Source organism: Castor canadensis, chromosome 2, assembly GCF_047511655.1.
Source record: "Castor canadensis chromosome 2, mCasCan1.hap1v2, whole genome shotgun sequence".
Taxonomy (NCBI): Eukaryota; Metazoa; Chordata; class Mammalia; order Rodentia; family Castoridae; genus Castor; species Castor canadensis.
This window is the reverse complement of record NC_133387.1, coordinates 145,320,824-145,346,265: the sequence shown is the minus strand read 5'-3', so window position 1 is coordinate 145,346,265 and position 25,442 is coordinate 145,320,824. Positions and strand designations below refer to the sequence as shown.

Sequence of the window (25,442 nt, the reverse complement as noted above, 5' to 3'; positions counted from 1 at the left end):
GGACAGGTACTTCAGAAGCCATTATCTGTGTCACAAATTTATTTTAACAGGTCATCTGATACATATAATTTTTTTTCTATTGTCAGTTACATTGACTTGGTCCTACCTTGGAATGAAGGTGTGTACCTGTAGTCCCAGCTACAGGGGAGGGGAGGCAGAAAGATCACAAGTTAGAGGTAGCCTGGAAAACTTAACAAGACCCTGTCTCAAAATAAAATTTAAGGAAATGGCTGGGGATGTAGCTCAGTGGTCCTGTAGTACTCCAGTATCCTTCAAACAAAACCAAACAAACCAGCCCCTGGTGTGGTCTTTTAACAGCTACCAGGAGATGAAGAAGCTCAGCCAGCAGTTAAAGACTTAGACATTCCATGGTGATAGAGTCCCAGTTTGTGAATGTCATATCTAAACTATTTAATTGATGCAATAAATTATAATTGTATAAACTTTATGCATAACAGACATTTATTTAGTATTCACTGAGTATATGGTTATTATGTGGAAAAGAAAGGAAAACCAGACCTTTTATACTCTGAGAAAGCAATATTCATACACGACATTATATGTGTGTGGATAAAATAGTGATGGGAAATAATGCTGTGAAGTTTATCGTTGAATGATTTAATATACTGTGCTTTTGAATTGGTTATTAGAAGTGTCCTTGAGCGAACACTTTGTAAAAGCAAAAGTAGCCCTAGTAGAAATATTTCAAGATTTTGTGATTTTTTTTTTCCTCATTGTAAACTTCAACAGGGATGAAGTTGCTAAGTGACACGAGTTTTGTTACAAAAACCTCACTCTTCTTAATACTTTCTTGATCCCTCTGCTGCTGTGACTGATGCAGAGTGTAAAATCGCATGGAATGTTCTTCCTGCACAGTTGAGCTATTAAGCAGAACTAATTCTTTATGGAATGACAACAAGGCAGAAGAAAGGCATCTCTTGGATCAGGCAATATAAGGCAATCACTTGGCAAAGTGCTGAAGGGAAGTGGTCTTGGTAAAGACAAAAAGCAACGGCACTTTTTTCTTTTCCCTCTGAATTCATAGGAGCCACACAAGTCGAACAGCTTTGAAGCTGGTTAATGTGGCTTACTATGCGTGTTTTTTCTGTACGGTTTCCTGCTTGCTTTTGCCAGCAGAGGGACTTAGAATAATCACTTGATAAACGCATTAGCATGTCCTGTACACTTCTGTGGCCACACACTGTTGCTGGGAAGACAGAGAATTTGAGAAGAGGAAAATCCCAGTTGGGAATGTCTTTCAAAGTGAGATCAGATTTTACTCCCAAACTAACAGGATTCTGTCTAGATTATGAGAATCCCATATGGAGACTGATTATTATTTTTTTTAATTTAAACTCAAGATTAAGAAGCAGTTGGAAAAGATGACAGGCAAAACGAACAATGGCTTGTTTTAATTTCATCAGCTCAAGAAAGGAAGACAAGGAATACTGTTGGTGGTCATTTCATGGTTATAGAAAACTTACCTCTCTAGCTTTCCCTTCCTGGCACTGTGCTCCTCATTGTTTGCCTAGGTGTGGGGCTTTCCTTGTTCCTGAGTTCTACCTCAAATTCCTGAGACAACTCTTCTGACCTGGTGTCATGTTTCCATACTTGCCTCTGGCCCTGAGAAGTCACTGGGTACCACTGATCTCCTCAGGTTGGAGACACCATCCATCCTGCAGAACATAAGCCAAGGGGTCGCCATGGAGAACTACACTCAGCTGAAGATGGGAATGGGGTAGTTGTGACTTCAACATTGCAAATCTCCACCTACTTTAACTCCTTTCTCCCCTGCTTCAAAGAATGGTAATACCCATGTGACACAGATGCACGTGTGTGAAAACAGTGCACCTTTGTTTTCCCACTGAATGAGTGCTCATATGTTCAGTGGTCTCGGTCAAATGTTAGAAAAATCCATTTTTCACTTGAGCTTCCTTGGAACAGACCAGTTGGTTCTAGGCCCATATTTCCAGCCTGGCCTTACGGAATCTGAGTCAGGTTGAATATTATGCTACTGCTCAAGATTGGCTTAGAATGCCAGGGGCCTGGGGCTGGGTATGTCTGTGGGATGTTTTAGGTTAGTGGCCTGTAAAATGTGTGCCAGAACTATAGGCCTGCGGTGCGCTGCCCGCACCAGGAGGCAGAGGGTGGGGTTGGGCCCCCTCAGGAAGGGCTGGGTCTGCAGGGTGTGTATGTGTGATGCCTACTGACCCCCGACTCTTGTAAGCCTCTCCAAAGAGGTGGAGCAGGAGGATGGCTCTAAGAGTCTGACTCCCGCCCCTCAGGAATGTAGTTTCATTTCCAGTTAACAGGATGAATTTTATTTTAGGCATACTTTTGTGTGTGGTATTATAAAGTTAATTTAAACTTAATTTTAGCATCTTACAATTCTTCAGATTATCATGATGCAAACATTAGTCTGTTTGTCTTCTCTCTGTCTATCTTCATCCATTCATCTCAGGTGAAGAAGGAGGTGGAGACTGAACTGAATGGTAATATACCCTAACGTGTATTTTGTTTGTGTGTTTCTCACACATCTTCTAGTTGCCTTTTCCTTTTTTTTAAAAATTTTTATTTTTTTATTATTCATATGTACATACAATGCTTGGGTCATTTCTCCCCCCTGCCCCCACCCCCTCGGTACCTGGCAGAAACTATTTTGCCCTTATCTCTAATTTTGTTGAAGAGAGAGTATAGGCAATAATAGGAAGGAACAAAGGCTTTTGCTAGTTGAGATAAGGATAGCTATACAGGGAGTTGACTCACATTAATTTCCTGTGCATGTGTGTTACCTTCTAGGTTAATTCTTTTTGATCTAACCTTTTCTCTAGTTCCTGGTCCCCTTTTCCTATTGGCCTCAGTTGCTTTTAAGGTATCTGCTTTAGTTTCTCTGCGTTAAGGGCAACAAATGCTAACTAATTTTTTAGGTGTCTTACCTATCCTCGCCCCTCCCTTGTGTGCTCTCGCTTTTATCATGTGCTCAAAGACCAATCCCCTTGTTGTGTTTGCACTTGATCTAATGTCCACATATGAGGACATTAGATTTTTGGTCTTTTGGGCCAGGCTAACCTCACTCAGAATGATGTTCTCCAATTCTATCCATTTACCAGCAAATGATAACATTTCGTTCTTCTTCATGGCTGCATAAAATTCCATTGTGTATAGATACCACATTTTCTTGATCCATTGGTCAGTGGTGGGGCATCTTGGCTGTTTCCATAACTTGGCTATTGAGAATAGTGCCGCAATAAACATGGGTGTGCAGGTGCCTCTGGAGTAACCTGTGTCACAGTCTTTTGGGTATATCCCCAAGAGTGGTATTGCTGGATCAAATGGTAGATCAATGTTTGGCTTTTTAAGGAGCCTCCAAGCTTTTTCCAGAGTGGTGTACTAGTTTACATTCCCACCAGCAGTGTAAGAGGGTTCCTTTTTCCCGAATCCTCGCCAGCACCTGTTGTTGGCGGTGTTGCTAATGATGGCTATTCTAACAGGGGTGAGGTGGAATCTTAGTGTGGTTTTTAATTTGCATTTCCTTTATTGCTAGAGATGGTGAGCATTTTTTCATGTGTTTTTTGGCCATTTGAATTTCTTCTTTTGAGAAAGTTCTGTTTAGTTCACTTGCCCATTTCTTTATTGGTTCATTAGTTTTGGGAGAATTTAGTTTTTTAAGTTCCCTATATATTCTGGTTATCAGTCCTTTGTCTGATGTGTAGCTGGCAAATATTTTCTCCCACTCTGTGTTCTCCTCAGTTTAGAGACCATTTCTTTTGATGAACAGAAGCTTTTTAGTTTTATGAAGTCCCATTTATCTATGCTATCTCTTAGTTGCTGTGCTGCTGGGGTTCCATTGAGAAAGTTCTTATTTATACCTACTAACTCCAGAGTATTTCCTACTCTTTCCTGTATCAACTTTAGAGTTTGTGGTCTAATATTAAGATCCTTGATCCATTTTGTGTTAACATTGGTATAGGGTGATATACATGGATCTAGTTTCAGTTTTTTGCAGACTGCTAACCAGTTTTCCCAGCAGTTTTTGTTGAAGAGGCTGCTTTTTCTCCATCGTATATTTTTAGCTCCTTTGTCAAAGACAAGTTGGTTATAGTTGTGTGGCTTCATATCTAGGTCCTCTATTCTGTTCCACTGGTTCTCATGTCTGTTTTTGTGCCAGTACCATGCTTGCCTTTTCCTTACATCTGTTGTGCCATGCCAGAAATAAAAGATGAAAGGATTCCCACTCTGTCCCGGGTGTGGGAGCAGAAAGCTGAGCTGATGAACAAATGGAGATGCACAGAGCCTCGTCTGTGACCTCAGGGGGATGACGGCGACTCTGGCTCCACTTGAGAAACTCAGAGCTGACCTCAGAGGAGGCTTCCAGGGGTCACTTGGAAAGTCAGTGTGAGCGGTCATCCATCTGAATGTGTAACCTTGTTCTTATGAGTGGTTGCAAGATTAAGCAAGTCTTCTATTTTATAGGGGACGTAGGCTTTTTGGAAATTTATTTTTTATGTTCATGGAGTAAAACTCACTTTTTGAGATGTTACTGTGAGTTTTGACATGTGTAAATTGTGTTACCATTATCACGGGATGCAGAAGAGCTTCTATCACCCCAAAACATCCCCTTGTGCTGCCCTGTAGTCACACTCTCCTCGCCCCTGACACGTAGCAGCCACCATGTTTTATATTTGTAATAATGGCATGGAACTGGAGCTGCGTGCAATGTCGTGTCTGGGCTTTGGTTTCTTTGGCTCAGTGTAATGCATGGGGACTTACTCTGATTCATTGCTGAATAGTACTGTAAGCATGAAACACAGGGGTGTATGTCCACTCCCCACTTAAAGGACTTTCAGGTGGTTTGCAGTTTGGGGTAATTATGAATAAAGGTTCTCTCAGCTTTTCTTGTGTGGGTTTTTGTATGAATGCAAGTTTTCCTTTCTGTTGAGTAAATGTTCAGAGAAGGATCACATGGTAAGTATGTGTTTAACTCTGGAAGAAGCTGCTAAGTTACTTTCCAAGGTGATTGATTACCAGTTTGCATTCCCACTGGCACACTGTATTGCTTTGGCGATTCCAGTCCCTTTGCCTTTCCATGTAAACGTTATAATCAGATGCAGCTTTGCATTCTATACGTAAGTACAGGGCAAGCTTGTGCAAAACAGTCTGTCTTTAGTCTTCTGCCGCTTTTTCCTCATACAGTTTTTCTTTCCATCTCTGAACGCCAGCTCCTGGGTAGAGGGTTCCCTGCTTGCTGTCTGTCCAAGGCCCAGTGAACATGTGATTACCCTTACTTACCCTTTCCACAGGCATTGTGACTAGGGCAGTCTCATTCTGAGTCCCACCGTGTTTCTGTAGCACACATGTCATGTCAGGTCCAAAGATCTCACTGCCTCCTTACTTGCTAGAACTGGAACATACAGAGTAATGATGCCGAAAATATTTAATACAAGAAAATTTGGACTGACTCACTAACCAACACTGCCATCATAACTGATAGTGACTTAATTTCATTTTAGCAGGCTTCTAGTGATGAACCATTGTGTTTAAAGCACTCTGATTTGTAGGCCCATTGAAATCACTGCTTATTTCTTGTTGTTGAGCTCTTTGAATGTTTTAGGACACAGATGCCAAGATAATGATGCTTGTTCTTTTGTGGCAGATGCACTGGGTTGAGTGCCAGAGGTGAAAAGGTGGAATAATTAGTAGAGGCTTGACATTGTCAATCACCGTTTTTTTTTTTTGGCACTACTGGGGTTTGAACTCAGGACTTTGCACTTGCCAGGCAGGTGCTCTACCACTTGGCCACTCTACCAGCCTCTTTTGTTTTATTTTTGAGGTAGAGTCTTGCTTTTTATGCCAGGCTGGCCTGGACCACAATCCTCCTGGTTTATGCTTCCTACCTAGCTGAAAATACCACTATGCCCAGCCTTTGAGCCAGATGGGGTCTTGTGAACTATTTGCCTGGCTGGCCTCCACCCCTGGTCCTCCTGATCTCTGCCTCCCAAGTAGATAGAATTACAGGCATGAGCCACTGTTGCCTGGCTCAATTGTCAGTCATCTGACTTAGAATGTAGAATATATCATTGAGGATTAGGATGGCCTGTGTAGGGTCACTTTTTATTGTTGACAGTAGCAGTAGCTAGAGCGATAATGTCTGTTCATTCCATGCATCCTATGGTATGAAGTTAGTGTATTCACGGTGCTAAACTTGTGCTCAGTAGCCACACATGCTGGGCAAACTTGTTTTCTCTATACCACTGAAAAGGTTTTGCTGTGGCTTTTCAGAAGTTTTAGTCAGCTGGCAGAGTGGCTTAAGTGGTAGAGCACCTGCCTACCAAGTGTGAGGCCCTGAGTTCAAACCCCAGTGCCACCAAAAACAAACCAAGAAGTTGTTTTAACCAGCACCCCAAATGCATCTCCCTCCAGTCTTCTCTGCCTCCCCAACTTTACATTAGCCTGATTCACGAGTGGCCTAATTTGAGTCAAGCAGCCACAAATTCCACCATAATACTCCACCTAACTGGAACATTTTTTTGAGCCAAACTCATGAATTCTACTTCTTAAGGGAAAATTCATTCCCTGGAAGTTCCTGAGGCCTTTGTGTGATGCACCTCTACCTCTTCTCCTCCCTCCTCTCCATCCTGCCTGACCCAGCAGATGTCAGGAAGAGGATGGTGACGTCATTCAAAAAGAACTAAATGACAGAGAATACATTGGTTTGATATTCACTTGGCCTGAGGTAGGGCAGAGAAAATATGTTCCTAAGCACATATTAAGAAATTAGTAATGAGAGTGATACAAGAGAAGAATATAAATGGAATATGGACCTGGAGCAGGTAGGCAGGGGAGTGAGAATGCCAAGAGAGACTGAGCACAGTGGCATATGCCTATAATCCCAGCTACTTAGGAGGCAGAGATAGGGAGGATGCAGTCGGAGCCTAGACCCCCATCTCAACAAACAACTTTGGCATGGTAGCACACATCTATAATCCCAACTATACAGGAGACACAGGTAGGAAAATGGTGGTCAGAGGTCAGTCCCCGCAAGAAGTATGAGACCTGTCTGAAAAATACCTAAAGCAGAATGGATTGGCAGCATGGCTCAAGTGGTAAGAGTATTTCCTAGCTAGCCTGTGGCCCTGCGTTCAAATTCCTGTACTCACACACACACACAAAAAAAAAATGCCAGGAGAGAGTTAACCTTGGTGCAAGTTGGAATGATTTTTTGTCCTCAGAACCAAGTGTGAAGGAAAAGAAGTTAGGTAAAGAGGGAGAGACTTTGATGGTAAGGAAAAAAAATTGATGGTAGAAACAAAAATGATCATAGTAGAGCCCTTGCCTAGCATGTGTGAGCCCTGAGTTTGATCCCCAGCACTGAGGAAAAATATTGACAGTATATAAATACCATTGAATAGCACAGTGATAGAAATTGCTAACATTTATCCAGTGCTTTTAATGCCATCAGCACTTTGTTAACTAATTTACTTGTGTTACCTGACGTAATCTGTAATAACCCTTTGAGGAGCCTTATGCAGTGGAGGATGGTGGTGTTCTCAGGAAAGAGGCAGAGTTTCTATCGGGAGGGAGGAAGGGGGGGAGGTGGTGATGAGGTGGCCATGGGACCCACTGGCCTCATTCAGCCAGCCCTTATCGAAGCACTGCTGTGACTGCTGGGAACTAAAATGTGTCCTCTGAGCTCAAGGAAGTGACATCTGTAGGTAGGGAAGGCTGGGGAGTCCTTAAGTCAGTTATCAATGAAAGACTTGCTGATAGACAGCAGGAAGCAACACCTTTCTGGAGGGCGTCCTAAGAGAGTTATGTCACACTCTTTCCAGACACACGGAGTCCCAGGTCTGGAGTTTGACAGAGTGAGACTGATGAAATATCAAAGATGCAAGGAATTCCCTAGTGGTGTTAACAGTGTCTTTTAATTTGAATATGGTAAGACTTTCCAGGGCATATCTAGGATGTGATCTCAGATTAAGATAAATCTTTGGATTCACAGAGATTTATTTGGGAAACATTTCTGAAAGCCCCTGATCCCCAGCATGGCTACAGTGTTTCCAGCCCTTGTTTTGTTTACATTTATTTTGAGCTAAACATTTCCTTTGAGAAGTAAACATGTATCTGAGAGTCCTGGTTGTCACAGCTGTCACAGGTTGAAGCCAGGTAGCATCCACTAGAGAGCAGGGAATAGGCACTTAGAGAATGGCTGTTACACACCTGGTACGGCTGGATGGACACATGGCAGGAACCCCAGACATGGTGGTCACATCAATCTTACTGCTATGGTATTTTTGTTACTCGGATGCTAAATAACTCATGGGAAAGTGAGTAGCTTCTTGCCCAGTTTTAAGGAGATAATAAGTTTCAACTTCCATTTGTTGCTTGGTTCTTTTTACTACTAATACCCTGAAACTTTGATTCAAGGATGGGACAAGCTCTCTTAGTGCCACCTCCTGTTCAGTTGAGTATCAGTCTTGAAATTCAGAGACTCAAAGTGAAATGGGATCTGAGGAGGCAAGAAAGGTACAACTGGGTTTTGATTAGGAACAGCTGATGTAGACATCTGCGTGGTTGGAGTGCAAGACCTGGGTGGTAGAAGTAAACTTTAAGTTCGTGTGACTAAAACTCAATAAGGAACTCTAAAACTGTGCATATGGGACAGTGCACATGGGACAGTCGGGGTTAGGAATCACCCTGTGTCCTTGATGAGCTGCTCGAGAAAGTCCCCAGAGCTGTGGTGATTGGTGATTTAAGTGGAGGAAACCACAGCCATATGGCTGCTGCTGATGTCCCTGCCCTGAGGATGCCCTGGGAGGGCATGTGGCAGCGCAGCGGCCACGGTGCTGTCCCAACGAGCTTGCTGGCTGAACTGCAGTGATGGACCATGGACTTCAACCCTGCTTTAAGATTCTGCCTTATTTCAGCACAACAATATTGTCTGCGCAGCTTTAAAAAGAAAGCAGCATTTTGCTCACCCTGGGAATAGTCTGTAAACTTGTTTTAAACTATTGGATGGCATGTTATACCAGATTGCATATCCATAATTTCTCATTGGTTTTAAAATCAGTGTGCATCCAGTTTTTTATTCATTGCAACCTTTTAAATGCATGAATGACATGAGTTGAATATCTGTTAATTGAGTTTAATAGACAAATGTTGGTGTATTCGTTGAATTAGTCATACATTACTTCCAGCGTAGTTTCACACGTGTGTCGCTTTCTGCGCCCAAGTTGGAAGAACATTTTCATCTCAGCAGCTTTGATGTGGGGTTTTTTCCTGACTATAAATCATAGAAGCAAATGATGAAGTAGACAGGTGAAGAGGAGGAAGTCACAAATAAAACAGGCACTTACATTTATTGTGTTTGCAAGGTTGTTTTTAGGACAGCGCGTGTTTCTTGAGACCTTGTTTCTTGCCTGTTTTATAGAGCTCTGGCCTCTTAACGGCACTGCTTTAACGACTTCTTGTGGTGCTCTGGGTTTATGTTAACACTGGCTGAGGGAGGAATGAGGTCAGGTTTCATGAGGAGGCTGTGGACTTGTAAAATCCTTCCTAACCGGCAGAAACAAAGTCCACATTAGGAAGTAAACTGTATTTGCATAAGGATTCAGGAGGTTTGTAATTGAAATAACTTGATAATGCTGAAAGTAGTTTGTGAACTAAAATTTTATAAGGCTCTAGCACATATTCTTTTATTTATTTATTTTTTTATGGTACTGGGGTTTGAACTCAGGGTCTGGGCTTGCCAGGCAGGCACTCTTCCACAAGAGCCACGCCTCCAGCCCTCTTTTACTCAGTTTAATACCCTTTTTTTAAAAAAGGACAGAATAGTGTTGGGGATGCAGCTCAGTGGTAGAGCTCTTGCTTAATATGTGCAAGGCACCGGTTCAAGCCCAGAACTGGGTGTGGATGTGAGGCAATCAAAACAGAAAAACACTTACTATTATGGCATAGAGTAACTATTTTATTTTTGTATGCTTTTCTGGTGTCTATTTTAATAGGAAGTTTTATACAATTTTTAAAATTGGAAAGTAGTCCTTACTCAGATTTTTTTTCTTACAATTTTCAGGTCTAGGGCACTGATTAGGGACACAAACAATTATCCATAGATCACAGGTGATTTCTACCGAAAGAACAAGAAGTTAAAAGAATGCCTGTGATCCTAGCTACACGGGAGGCCATAGGAGGATCACCATCCCAGGGCGAATTCCTGTGGCCCTACCTAAAAAGTAACTAAAGTCAAAAGGGCTGGGGACACGGCTCAAGTGGTGGAGCCCCTGCTTAGCAAGCACAGGCCCGTGTTCAAAAAAGGAAGAAGAAAGAATGACTGAAAAGGCGGATAGCCAGGCATGGTGCTGTACACCCATAATCTCTCACCTGAGAAGCTAAGACAGCAGAGTTGGAAGTTCGAGGGCAGCTCTGGCTACATAGTGAGACCCTGTTTCAAAACAAGAAAAAAAAAAAAGAGAGAAATGCAGGTTAAAACAAAGGACAAAGAATTTCATTAGGCAGTGCAGTACAGCAGAAAATTTATGCTAGCTCTTCCTTCAACCCATACCCCATAGAGGCATATGTATATGTATTTCACTACTGTTTCTTTATTACGCATTTTTGTGGAAAAATTGTAAGTAAAATAAGAAAGTTAAAACTGAACTTAATTACCTGTTTTCTATGATTGCACCATTGAAATAATAGATTTTATCCTCTTCAAATAATTTACCTGTGTGCATTCAAAATGGAAAAATTATTTTGTTTCTCTGCATTTTATGTCCTTTTATGTAAAAGCTACACATGACTGGCTTAGTAGAAAATAACAGAAAGATTTAAATCTTAGAATACCTCTGCCTTTGATCACACTTTAAAGTTTATTTTTATTACATGAAGGTCATGGTATCCTTTGTTTGAGTCATTGTTCTGAACATAAAAGTAGCACATTCATAGCAAGACATCCCCTTACCATTACCACCTCCTGCAACACTGCCAGGAGTTAATCAGGGGTCAAACAGCACCTGCCTGGGTACATGACAGCATTCTGGTCTCTGTGTGTGCATGCATAGTATATGCATGAGTATCACTGGGATGTAGCCTGTGGTAGAGCACTTGCCTAACCTGTGGCAACTCTTGGTTCAGTGCACAGCTCTGCAGAGAAAGAGAGAGAGGGAGGAAGGGAGGGAGAGAGAGAATGCGCAGGACAGCAACAAAACAAATTGGAAGTTCAGTAAATGCCATTCTACCCAAGCTTATTCTAGCAGAGCCTCCAAAGAACGCCTTTTCTCTGCTGATCTTAATTATTAAGCATGAGTGTTTTTATTGGCTGCTATGATAAAATCTCAAGGATGCCCTTCTATAAATCTTAATGACAGCCTAACATCTGAGCATGAGTTTAGCAATCCAGATGCACAGGCATTCAAAGTTGTTTACACTGCTAATCTCTGGCTGCACTTTACAGTTTCCCATCTTCCAAAGCATGTCCATTTTCCTTTGACTTTGATTGAGTGAGAGTTTGTGCTGGTTGCTCTCCAGCCATCTGGTCTCTATCTTCTGTACTCTTCCATGGCCATGGTATTTTCTGGCCTTCCAGTTATACAGGTCAGAAACTCTGGACCCACATGGGTCTTTCCCCATCTCTCCCTTGAACCAAATTATATCGTCCATTGAATCTCTTGTATGTGCCCTGCCCCACCCCCACCCTTTCCTGTCATTACTGCCATCATTCAGGCTCACAGCAGACCTCTATTCTGTTTAGATGACCTCTTAGCTGGTCTCCCTACCTTCAGAACTCTTTGGGTACTTGGCTTTTTTGGGGAGATGTGGGGGAGTGGGAGGAGCAGTACTGGGTATTGAGGTCAGGGCCTTATGTTTGCTCGGCAGGTGTTCTCCCACTATGGCAACAGGCCCAGCCCTTTTGCTTTCAGTTTGTTTGTCAGATAGGGTCTCCCACTTTTCCTGGGCCAGCCTCAGACCACAGGCCTCTGAGGTCCACCTTCTGTGTTGCTGAGGTTACAGGTGTGTTCCACACATGGCTGGCTGAAATTTAGGAATTTAATACACATTCTTAGCCAGCTAGAAAGCCAGTCCATTTCAGCTCACACTGAGCAAAAGAATTACTTGTAAGTAAAACCTGTGATTTTTTAATCTTCTCCAAAAAACTGGGTTATCCCTGAGCTGGGGGCATGGCTTAAGTGATAGAGGGACTGGCTCTGACTCTCAAATGCAAAGCCCTAATTTAAAACCCCAGTACTACCCAAAAAAAAGCCTAAAACAAAAAAACAAAAAAACCTTTGGATAGCTCAAACTTACTCATAAGAGAATTCCAATAGGCTCTCTGGAAATTAATTAGTGAGATTCAGGTTCCAGTGCCAACACTGAACTAGTTAAAAAAACTTGAACAAGTTGCCTGATTTTCCTGTGCCTCTGTTTTTTTTTTTTTTAATTAAATATTGGGATATAGTAGCTGTGAGGATTAAACAAGCTAGAACATGTAACATACTATATGTTAAGTTACTGTCTTTCTGACATTAAGTTGCTTACCACCTCCTTGTAATACTTCTACTTTTCCTTCCTAGTATTTATCACAGTCCGAAAGCACATACTCACATAGTAATTTAGTTAGACACTGTTCTCTACCATGAGACAAAGATTCCTGAGAACAGGGCCTCTTAGCTTTCTTCATCGAATCCTCCCTCACCCTCTAGAACACTAGGCATTCATCAGTGGTGGGCACCTGGGCTGTTTCCATAGCTTGGCTATTGTGAATAGTGCTGCAATAAACATGGTGTGCAGGTGTCTTTGTTGTAACCTGAGTTGCATTCCTTCAGGTATATCCCTAGGAGTGGGATTGCTGGATCATATGGAAGATGAATTTTTAGTTTTTTGAGGAGCCTCCATACTGTTGGTACTAATTTATATTCCTACCAGCAGTGTATGAGGGTCAGTATTGTATCTGTCCCCCCCCCCCCCGCCCAGTTCTCCCCAACATTTGCTGTTGTTTGTGTTCTTGAGGATAGTTACTGAACAGGAGTGAGGTGGAATCTTAAGTGGTTTTTTTTTTTTTTTTTAATTTGCATTTCCTTTATGGCCAGGAATGTTAAGCATTTTTCTCATGTGTTTTTTTAGCTATTTGGACTTCTTCCTTTGAAAAAGTCTGTTCAATTCATTTGCCCATTTCTTCACTGGGTCACTGATTTTTGGGGGAGTTTAGCTTAAAAAAATGCTTTTCAATTAGCCTGTTACTTTATGGAGAGTTGTATGATGCAGAACATGGAATAACTACAAAGTAGATGAATGGAGAAATCGTTTATACATGGGATTGATATTAATGTATGATTTGTAGAAATTAACTCCTATATGTCTTAGTTTTACTGGATAGCTTTAAGAGCAGAGAAACTATTTTTATAAAATTTAAGATTGATTTTTTTTTAAATGCTATTATGTTTACCAGGGAAACAGTTTGATTTTGAAGAAACTGATAACAAATTGATTTTTTTTCCTACATAAGCTAGCCAATAAATTCATCCTCTCATTGACTATACCTAGTATATGTATGTGTGAATATACATATATGTATACACACAATATATATATGTGAATATATATATGAATATATATGAATACATATATAATTTTTTTCCTTTTACTGTAGCAAGGATAGATGCATTCCATTTGCCTAGTTAGTTAAGCTAATTAGTTTAAAGATTTAAAAGGAGGGTTGCTAAGACACAGTGCTTTCTGACAGCATTTAAATTTGGTCACATTTTTTGTGAGATTACTCTGTCTTTGGTTTTAGAAGTAGTATGTTGACCTATGGAAGCCTTCGAATGAATAGATAAAAGCCACTTGTGAGTCAGATGCAGCTGCATCAAACACTGGTTTATGTCTTGAGCATGTTTTTAAAGGAGGGAAGGGCAAAGGGAAGGAGGGATACTAGATAAAAGGCTGTTAGTGGCTGAGGGGAGAGATGTATGGACAGAGACCCACGGGCATGGATTTGACATGTTTAGGGCTTAAAGTCAGCAGGAACAGGTGATTGAATGAAGAAAATACAGGAGTTAGTCATGTCCAGCTCAGGTAAGGAACTCTGCATAGTGGTCCTACAAAGCTAAAGTCGAGATTCAGATTTAGAAGAAAGATTATTTCATTTTGCTCATGTGAGTTTGAGGTGCCTTTTAAATATTCCAGGTGAAGATGACCACTAGGTATTTGGAGCCATGACCAAGAAACTTGGGGGCAGTGACCTAAGCTGGAGATGCATTCTGGAGAGAGTCAGCAGCAGTAGCAGCTGGACATAGGGAAAGGGGAAGTAGGTGTCCATCACCAAAGGAGAGTGTGGACAGAGGGAAGAACAGAGATGCCTGAGAGGACGAGCAGAACCAGAAGCCAACTTGGAGAAGGGAGACAGGAAAGAAGTCAGAAATGAGAGCAGCACAAGGAGTGTGCAGTGCCATAGATACTGTCCCAACAAAATACTAGGGAAGAAGGCAGGTTCAGCTGTAAGCTGTACAGTAGAAGAGGAAGAAGGGGAGGCAGCTAGCATGAACCACTCTTTAGAGACGTTTCAATCCCAGGGGCTGACAGAGTGGGTAGTGCTGGGTGATTACGTGAATGGATGCAAAGAGGTTTGGAGTCACCTTCATTTTGTTTTTGGAGGTTGAAAAACCCTTTTACAGATTGAGGGGAAGAGGACAGGAGAAGAGGAGCGTGAATGTGTAGGACAGAGAAAAGGTGGCCACACAAGAGCTCCAGAGGTGGGGCGATGTCCAGATGAGGGAATTTCAATCAGGAAGAGGGGATCCTACTCTCATGATCAACTCCTATTTGCCTCTTTTCTTCAGTCATAGAGGTATTAGTGAGAGTCCTAAGCAGTAATGTGGTTTGATGTTCCCTGGGAAGAATATTGCCAATTCAATGTTCAAAATGACATCTTTAATAAAAAGGTGTGTTTTGGTTGTTGTGGAGGTAGTGGGGATTGAACTCATGGCCTCATGTGTGTACTAGGCAAGCGCTCTATCATCTGAGCTGCACCCCAAACTCCTTTGTTCCTTTTTTTTGAGACAGGGTCTCACTAACTGTCTAGGTTGACCTTTAACTCATGATCCTCTTCCCTTTGCCTCCTGAATATCTGGGATTACAGTTGTGCACAATCATGCCCAGCTAGAAGATATGTTTTTATACTTGCTTTAACACTCTTCTGAAAACCAGAGCAGGAGTAAAAAATGCTCTTTAATGAATTAGAGGATACATCCACTTACCTTTCTGTTCTTAGAATTTTGTGACTCCATATTTCTAGCTTTTTGGGCCTAAACTGCAAATTTAGTTGTCTTTTTATTTTTGTGCTGGAGTTGGAACCCAGGGCCTTCTGCACGCTCTACCACTGAGCCACATGCCCAGCCCAGAGTTCAATTTTAGTTATTAGAAATCTCAAGGATTTCGTAGATGTATCCATCTGGGGAAAAGGAGGAGGAAAAGGTAGTGCTTCTGAGGTGTGCTGCTTGATTGGTTAGGTGAGTAGTAACAAGGAAATTACTCTAGTGATGACGCTTTTATTCTTCATAATCACAACACGTATATGTTAGTCACACTTTTTGTTGCTGTGACAAAATACCTGACAGAACATTTTAAAAGGAAGGCTTCTGAGATTCCAGTCCATGGTCAGCAGCTCTGTTTCTAGGTCATGATGAAGCAGAGAGAGTATCATGGCACAGGGCATGGTGAGCACAGTCGATCCCCTCATGGCAGCCAGGAAGAGGCGGGTGGCAGTGGGGGGGGGGACTGGTAAGGGACAGCATAAGCCCCCAAGGACACGCTCCCAGTGACCTGCTTCCTCCAGCCAGGCCCTGTTTTCCTAAAGCGTCCGGGACCTTCCAAAGCAGTGCCACCAGCTGGGGACCGAGCCTGGTACAAGAGCCTTTTGTGGGATGGGGAGCACTTCATATCAAAACCATAACAATTTACGAAAAGCTTCATGGGCTGAGGTTGCAGCTTAGTGGCAGAGCACTTGTCATGCCTGTACAAGGCCCTTAAAGCAAGAAGCTTTATGACATGTGACAGTCCCTCACTATGTTGGCTTATTTAATATTTATAAAAATCCTTTTATATGGGAATGACAGCTTTCATCTCTAAAATTAATGCTGCTAAAATATTAGGCAATATTTGGAATTAACAGCAAAGAAAATAACTATAAAAAATTTTTTTCTATCAGCCCAGGCCTTGTTATTTTTCATGAGACACTCCCTACAATTGTAGTTACTGTACTTAAAGACATAATAGAATTAGGGAACGTCCAAAAGTTTTTGGTTACAGTCAACCATTTTTCTAGTGCTGTAAGGGATCCTGCGAAGCTGTGACGACTCCTGCCCCTCAGTGAGCCCAGGGCTTGCTGGGGAGAGGAGAAGACTGTGCACAGGTGGTTATACAGGCTGGGCATCTGTAATCTGAAACACTGAAATCCAAGACTTGTCAAGAAATTGAAGATTTTGGAATTTTCAGAGTAGGTGTACTCAACTGGCAATGCCTATAAATCTATGACTCTGAAGACTCCCAAATCTGAAGCACTTCAGGGGCCTAGCACTTTGAATAAGAGAACTCAACCTGTAATATGAGACGAGAGCAGCCATGAAGTTCTGCAGGGGAGGAGGACGGCAGTCTGCTGGCTGCCTAAAAGGGCTGGATGGTAGAGTGCTCAATGGCAGAGGGCTAATATTTTAGGCATTATTCAGCCCGTGAGTTCAAGCACCAGTATTGTCGAGAGAGAGATGAGATGAGAGTCAGGGATGGACGGCAGGAGGAAGACAGAGAGAGAGAGAGAACTTAAAACTTTATTAAAGCAATTGTTAAACTTAGTGAAGTTTAGGAGCTAATTTTTTAATAAATGAATGTCTTTGGCATATGTTTAGTAACTATAAAAAAACATATAAGCTGGGAATGTGGCTCAAGTAGTAGATGACTTGCTTAGCAAGTGTGAGGCCCTGAGTTCAAACCCCAGGACCCCACTACCACTAAAAAACAACAACAAAAAAGAAACAAGACAAGCTTACATTGTTACTGAGAAATCAAGTGGTTCTGAATGTGAACCTGATGCTTTGAAATTGAACATAACAATCTATTTCCTAATATTTTGCTAGGTAAACAGTAGTGGCTTGTAGGTTTCATCTAGAAGTAAAATGTTTAGAGAGAAAAACATCCTAGATATTGATACAGAAACAATTCAAATGAAAAACTATTGACTTTTTTCTTTAGACTTTGAAGTTTTTTTTGTTTTTTGTTTTTTTTAATTGTTTGAACTCAGGGCCTTATGGCTTGGTAGACAGATCCTCTTATCACTTGGGCCACTCTTCCAACCCATAGAGTTTGAAGTTCTTGAATGGTGACTCTAAAATACTTTAATCTACTCTTTCTACTTTTAAAACTAAGGACCCCATAGATCTTGAATACAAGATTCTAGCTTGTTTCTACTGATAATTACTATTACAAATTAAAACTTGAAAAACTTTAGAAGATGTTAATTCATTTAAAAATGAAAACATTGACCCATTATATATGTCTATAACAGTAATTATTCTCCAGTAGAAAGAAATTAATGAGAAGAGTGGAATTGTTTTACATTTGTGCAAATCTCCTTAGTTGGCTTAGTTGAAGACAGTTGGATTCTGCTGCATTCAGGCTGTTACGTGTCACCCATCATGTAGCTTCTGGAAAACACTATACTCAAAAAAGAAAATTAAAAAGGCAAGTGATAGTTATTTGGAAAAGGCTTTGACTTTGAGGATCCACTGACGTCGTCAATTTGAATGCTGTTGTTCTTAAATAAGAAATTTCAGTTACACATACAAATAAAGCATGTCTTTACCCCACTACACTGTCACTGAAAGTAAATTTTCCCAAGAATATTTTGATGTCCCTCATACTATACCATAAAAGGCCTATAATCTATCTGAATTAGAGATCATATCCAGGCAGAATTTGTTAGTCTTAACTGACCTTTTACCCTTTTTGTCTAATGATGTGTGTGTCTAGTCCTGTTTCTTGTATTTTTCTTCCTGATTTCTCACTTTATTGATAAACTAATTAGGTGTTTTTAACTGGAGACTGAGGAGGGCAAGAGGACTATTTGTGGGACTCTTATCTTTGTGAAATGGGAGGCTTCCCGGAGGGAAGGAAAGCCACACTGTTACCTGCTGTCTGAATTTCAAAAGGTAAATCTATGGGCACTGAAGAGCACTTCCTTCAGGCCTGCCTAGAATGATGAAGAAGTATCTCTAGAAAATAGCAACACTTCAAGATTTATCTCCAGTTGGAAATGCGTGAGCCTAAAAGTTATAGTCTTCTAGAGTTTCGCTACCTTTTGTCCATCAGATGCACCATGTCTGCTTGCTCTCCTATCTATTCAGCCTCATCAGTCCCAACTTCACCTGAATCCAAACAAAGAATGATGTATCTGTGTCCAAGAAGAAGCAAGTACCTGCTTTTTTTTTTTTTAAGGATATCTCCAGAATCTCTCCATTCTCACACCCACCAACCTTGTTCTGTTTCTATTTGAACAGCCTGTTGGACTTTTGACTGAAGACTTCTTTTGTCAATCCATCCTATATGGCATTTCCTGGTTAATTTTGTCTAGGTATTACCATTATCATGCTACTCCTTTGTTCAGAAATCTTCAGTGATGGCATAATTTGTACCATGGCACAAATCTGCCATACTTATGTTCTCCTCCTGCTTTTCCCTGAGGCCTTCATCTGAAGTATTCACAATAGTTTTGCTGTTTCCCTACAGTCCTATGAATACAAGCTCTATGTTTTACCTTTGTGCTTGTCTTCATACTGTTCCTCTTGCCTAATATGTCTTATTATTCTCCTTCAGTTGAACCCAATGGATTCTTCAGAAGCCAATTCAAGGGTGGATATGGTGGTGATGCCTGTAATCCCAGCTGCTTAGGAGGTAGAAGATAGGAGGATTGTGGTTTGAGGCCCACTCAGGCAAAAGTAGGAGACCATATTTGAAAACAAACTAAATGGCAAAAAAGGATTGAGGAATGGTCCAAGTGGTCAGGTGCAAGACCCTGAGTTCAATCCCCAGTACTGCAAAAAAAAAAAAAAAAAACCAAGCCAATTCAAAACTGATTCCAACAAATGGTTTTTACCTGACTAGTTTGTCTTTATTTCCTTTCCTCTGATATATAGTAGTATTTGAAGTTTATATCATACTGTTGGGTGTGTAATTATCTACCATTATTGTTTTTCTTTTACCTATGTTGATCTTTTCTCTCCAATGGATAGTTTCTTGAGACCCTGTCTAGAATATAATTCTGGGAAACCCCAGACTCTAAGATGGCCAGTGCGTTTTCCAAAATCTTCACTAAGGTAGATTGATCTTATCTGAGAGCAGGAGTTCAAGTCTGATGAAACTGTCTGGCAGTGATATTTCTAAGGGTGGTTGTCATGTGTTCATCCTTAGTTTGTCAAATTGTATCCCATAGCTATTTCTGCATTTGAAGTTCAGCCAGTTTCCACTGAGGTCCACGAAGGTGGAGTCGCTAGATTCACCTGCAAGATTTCATCAAACCCTCCCGCAGCTATAACATGGGAATTCAACCGGACAACTCTGCCTATCACTATGGACAGGTAAATAGAACTTTTTTCCTTTGGAGGTGACACAGAAGAAATTCATAAGAGGCTTCAGAGGGGAAAAAGATGGTTGTGAGGCTCATTTTTTTCACTTAGGGTGGCAATAGTTGATTTCCTAAGACACTTCAGACTCAGGGAAAGAAATCTCTGACCGCATGGGGCATAGGTACTTGTTCAGCTTAGAATTCAAGTAGGTTATCTACCATCCTGCTCCTCTCTTCAGCCATTTGTTCAACCATGTGTCCATGTGAATATTTGAATCATTGCCCAAGTTTTTAGAAAATCAAATTACACTTTCAGTTCTGGGAAGAGTGGGGCTGGTATAGGGTCTCCCATTTATACCCTGGTAGCTGTCCACTTCTACGTCTTGTTTTCTTTCCAGGGCTCTCTTCACTGTACGCACATGCTTGTACACACACACATGCACACGTACATGTTTAGTGTTCTGAAGGTAGTTGGGGGCTTAGCAGTCAAGAACTTGATAGCAATTCCTACAAAGTCTGATTCCTGCCATACTCTGAAGTCCTCAGAAATCATTTCCAAAAATGCTGGAATACTAACATAGAAAGTTATTCAAGGATTCATGTTATTTAAAAACAAACAAACATATGCAGGTATATCTTAGAGAATACATAGATATTAATAGGTCAAAAAGAGCAATTTGACAACATTATTCTGGGCCATCAGGTAGCTAAATTTAAGCTAGAATGTCAAATGACACCCTTTATGTAAAATTATATACAATTAAACCATATCCTACAGCATTACTTATACTTTAGAGGTCTTTAGGGACCCAACTGAAAACAATAGAATTAAGCTAATGTTTTTGTTTGGTTCCATTTTTCAGTGTTAGGGATTGCACCTAGGACCTCAAGCATACAAGGCAAACTGCTCCACCACTAAGCTACACCCAGCTCAAGCTAGTATGTTGAGGGGTTTTAAAAGTTAACACTGTAACAATATTAAGTTGTGTTAATTCCTGTGGAAGGATATGTTAAGTAAAATATAAAATGTACTACAAAAGTTTAATTGTGTTTCTTCTCCTAACAGGATAACTGCCCTTCCCATGGGAGTGTTGCAGATCTATGAGGTTGGCCTAATGGATGCTGGGAATTATCGGTGTGTTGCTGCTACTGTAGGTCACAGACGTAAAAGCATGGAGGCCTCTCTGTCAGTGATTCCAGGTACCATACTGACATGGCTTTTTCCAGCTGTGTGAGATTTTATTGGCCATCCTGTGGTTGTAATAGTATTCCATAAGGCAATTTTGATTTCATTGGCATCACTGTAATCAGTTTGGGAAATGATCATTTTTATCAATTAAGCAAATCTTTCCCAGGCCAACTTGTTTTCTGTTACGTCATCTTCTCTAAGAAAGGTCGACTGTTTTGTTTAGAAATGTTTCCATCCACCTTTGTTTTTAAAACCAGAAAATACCAAAAAAAAAAAAAATAATAATAATGAAAACAGGTATTTTCATCAGAACTGTCCATTGTCAATAAAGATGTTTGTTTGCAACCTGGTATTCTTTTGTTTATTGTTTTAAGAACTAACTCCTAATAGATACGGGTTTCTTTGGGGGAGGTGATGAAAATGTTTTAAAATTAATTGCATTAATAGTTGCATGACTCTGAAAATTCTAAAAACCATTGAATTATACGCTTCAAATAGGTGAATTGTATGGTAAATGAGTGACATCTCAATAAAGCTTAAACAAGTTTCTAATTTAAAAAAAAAGAAGTAAGTTAGGGCACAGTAGCTCTAGCCTATAATCCTAGCTACTCAGGAGGCAGAGATTGGGAGGCCAGCCTGGGCAAAAAGTTCTCAAGATCCCATCTCAACCAATAAGAGCTGGGCATGACCACCATGCATGCCTGCCACCCCAGCTACATGGGAATACACCGATAGGATGGAGGTCCAGGCTGGCTCAGGCGTGAATCAAAAACAACTACGGCAAAATGGGCTGGTGGTATGGCTCACGTGGTAGAGTGCCTTCCTAGCAAGCGTGAAGCCCTGAGTTCAAACCCCAGTACTGCCAAAAAAAAAAAGTGATTAAGAATTGATGCTGTAACATAGCTTACTTGTGTCTTATAATTTATTTTTGTATTCTGTCTTTTCCTCCCCAAAGCTAAGGAGTCTGAATCCTTCTATACACCCACCATTGTAGCAGGTCCACAGAATGTAACAGTGTCTCTTCATCAGACTGTTGTTTTAGAATGCATGGCCACAGGAAACCCCAAACCAATCATTTCCTGGAGCCGTCTTGGTAAGTCTTGGAGGTGGGGATGGATCTCATCCCTAAACTGTGTTCCTTCTAGTGAAACTGATAAAAATGTTTGCTTTATGGATAAAACTCACATTTGACAATTGCTAATGAACAACTTCTTTTTGGCATTTTTCCATGCGTTGAAGCTCTTTTTGTGATTGGGCACTTGAATAGGAGTCTTTTGACATAATTTCAGGTTGTATGTACATTGTTTGAACTGAAGTATTCTCTTTGGAGCAGATCACAAGTCCATTGATGTCTTTAATACACGGGTACTTGGGAATGGTAATCTCATGATATCTGACGTCAAACTGCAGCACGCCGGAGTGTATGTTTGCAGGGCCACTACACCAGGCACCCGCAACTTTACAGTTGCCATGGCAACTTTAACTGTGTTAGGTATGTTCTCTTCTATTCTGTAATCAGGAGAATCTCACGTTTTCATGTTTGCCATTTTTGTCTCATTCATCACTTATTTCTACCTTTCCTAAGTTTTGTAGCATTAGTAATGAGTGTTGACAATAAGTATTGTGTAATCCAATAGTCAGTTTTTAGGAGAAAATTGAATTTCTTGTTAAATTATAGCTGTAGTCACCATCCTGTTTGCACCAGTACATTATGTCCCTTTTTATTTAAGCTTCTCTTTCTTCTCATCTACACACATATCTATACCCATTCAACAGTCTGAAATTGTAATCTAGCGACCTTCTGTATGAATTCACAAGTGGCCCTGTATGGGGCTTAGTCACCAGGGCTGTGGGTATGCACACTTGTGGTGAGATCATATAAACATCTCAGTAGGGGAGGTGGACAGAAGTTAAGCAATGCAGAGATAAGTCACCTGCATGGACGGGAGACATGGGCAGGCGGCTTAGAAAATCAAACAGTTTCCCCTGAGAAGCTGTTCCTCATGTGGCTGGTTTCATTTACTATATTCTTTCTTGACTCTGTTATTCCTTTTGTGACCACAAAACTTTTTTTCTTTAAAAAATAGCTCCTCCTTCATTTGTTGAATGGCCGGAAAGCTTAACCAGACCTCGGGCTGGCACTGCCCGATTTGTATGTCAGGCAGAAGGAATCCCCTCGCCCAAAATGTCCTGGTTAAAAAATGGAAGGAAGATACATTCAAATGGGAGAATTAAAATGTACAACAGGTGGGTATGTCATTTTGCTACTATTTCATGCAAGATGTAATGACTTCATTAGATTTTATGTGAAATGGTTATAATAATATCAAATACCTAAATAATTTTGATAGTTAAAAACAAATTTAAGTAAGAAATTAACTTAAGATTCATAGCACTAGCATGCCATAGAGCCTTTTGTATTTTACACCTGGATCGTGGAAGTGGTAGATACAATAAAATGAATGCTGGACAATTTCCCAGGCCTTCTTTCTGGTCCTGGGAAGTAAGCATTAACTCTTTGGGGTCTCAGTTCCTTCCTCCAGGTGAAAAAATTAGAAGGATATAATTTATTCTCTTAAGAATTCCTCCAAAGTGTTCAAATTAATGACTTTAAGAATTCAGTTTTCTTAATATATATATTAAGAAAAAATATACATATTCTTATCAGTTCTCATTTTTGTTGAACAAGCCTTTAAAAATTTTTGTTGACCTGCATTTTGTATACATTGTAATGTACTTTCTGAATAAAGGTCAAATTTTAAAAAGGAAATTAAGTTGCCACCTGAAGCAAAGAGAATTTGGCCAGATGTGGTGGTGCATGCCTGTGGTCTTGGGAGGCAGAGGCAGGAAAGGGGGGGAGTTCAAGGACAACCTGAGCTAGATGGTGAATTACAGGCCAGTCTGTGCTGCATAGTGAGACCCTATTTAAAAAACAAAACAAAAAGGATTTTGGTACCATAAATACTTATGAAGTCTCAGAAAACAAATAAGAGTGATTTTCAGTAATACAGGGTATTTTTAATTAGGGCTGACGATACAAGTTTTTGTTCTCAAGCTCTTGTCATTTGAGATAAAAGTGCACTCAGCAACCACTGAACTTTATCATTACATCATTCTTGGAATTTTTCATGGGTATAAACAGATGTGTTCTTTCCTCAGTAAATTGGTAATTAATCAGATCATTCCTGAAGATGATGCTATTTATCAGTGCATGGCTGAGAACAGCCAAGGATCTATTCTGTCGAGAGCCAGACTGACCGTCGTCATGTCAGAAGACAGACCTAGTGCTCCCTGTAATGTGCACGCTGAAACCATGTCGAGCTCAGCCATCCTTTTAGCCTGGGAGAGGCCACTGTACAACTCAGACAAGGTCATTGCCTACTCTGTGCACTACATGAAAGCGGAAGGTAAGAGCTCAGGTGTGTTCCTTACGTGCCTCCCACTGGCCATCAGGAGTGAACTGTCTTATGGAGCCCACAAAATATTTGTGAAATCCCATAGCAGTTATCTCTTTAATAACATAATGGATGACCCATTTTTTTCTGAGTTTTCTGTGGTTCCATACTTTGTACATGTTAGTGTAGTTTAAGACTTTTCTGTATAGAAACAAGTACCAGTGAATGCAGTGTCTCTGCTGCAAACTATTTTGTACTTAGGAGTTTTGTGCCAGACAGGGTGTAAATTCCCTAAAGTTAACACCAATTAAGTATTCAGTTACATAGGAACAGTGTGTGACTATTGAATAAAATAACATAGTAAATTTACAGATTCTATAGCATGTTTTTAAGGGGATTCTTCATATTCTTAATTCTGTACATTTTGAATGTTTTCTGAAATCGTGGCACTCTGAACATTGAGCAAGACACTTTACTAATATTTCTTTTACTATAAAAATCAATATCAAATCTCTTAAAATTCTTATTTAGAATTACTGGTTTCATTTTTGGTATCATTTCCACACACACTTCCCGCCCCCCACTCCGGTATCTTACGTTTGGCCAAAATCTTAGAAGAAAAGAAAATGAAAAGCAACTTACATGGTAGAGGTTTACAAATTTTACTTCTGTCCACACACAGCTATATATATTAAAAACGAATTCAAACACGAAAGGATGGTAATGTTAAAATGGTCCATAGAGACAGGTGTTTTGTTGTAGCTGTTATTTTATTTTTTTTGCACTTTGAAGTGGTGCTTTGAAAAGGAATATTTTGAATGTAAATCGGGGTCATGGCAGCAAGAAGAATGGAAGTCTGATAACTGGGCAAGGTGGAGTATGTTAATTCTCTTTCCAGTGATTTAGGAAAGTGAAAAGGAGTGCTGGTTAAGGTGGGGACCACTCTTATTTGCTATTATGGTGGACTCATTAGAGTCTCTGTGTGTGCTCAGTGGTCTATTCAGAAAAAGAACAAGGCTTTTTAATTCGAACTCAAGGACCTTGTTTGGTAGGTCAGAAATCGTACTATGCAGCTCCTAATTAACGAGCCATTAGCCAGCCTGTTGTGAAATGCCTGTAATCTTGTCTAATTAAAATGCTATCAAGTTAATCCAGAAATGTGGGAAAACTTAATACTGGAATTTGCCTTCTGTTTTGTTTATAAATGCGGTGTGGGGAGAGGGGACTCGGTCTTAGAGAGTTCTGATGAAGTTGA

At 40.6% G+C, this 25,442-nt stretch overlaps 1 protein-coding gene across 2 annotated transcripts in view; it reads left to right on the top strand.

Annotated features, from left to right (window-relative positions):
- Positions 1-25,442, top strand: part of Prtg (protogenin) — a 128,178-nt gene that overhangs the window by 39,829 nt on the left and 62,907 nt on the right. Inside the window, exons 3-8 of one of the 2 annotated variants that reach the window (XM_020185901.2) lie at positions 19,472-19,616; positions 20,670-20,803; positions 21,748-21,885; positions 22,126-22,284; positions 22,880-23,039; positions 23,952-24,199. In XM_020185901.2, coding sequence (XP_020041490.1) covers positions 19,472-19,616; positions 20,670-20,803; positions 21,748-21,885; positions 22,126-22,284; positions 22,880-23,039; positions 23,952-24,199 — 984 coding nt within the window. Of the gene's footprint in view, positions 1-19,471; positions 19,617-20,669; positions 20,804-21,747; positions 21,886-22,125; positions 22,285-22,879; positions 23,040-23,951; positions 24,212-25,442 lie in introns of both variants that reach the window. The other variant, XM_074066001.1, reaches the window with a different exon arrangement.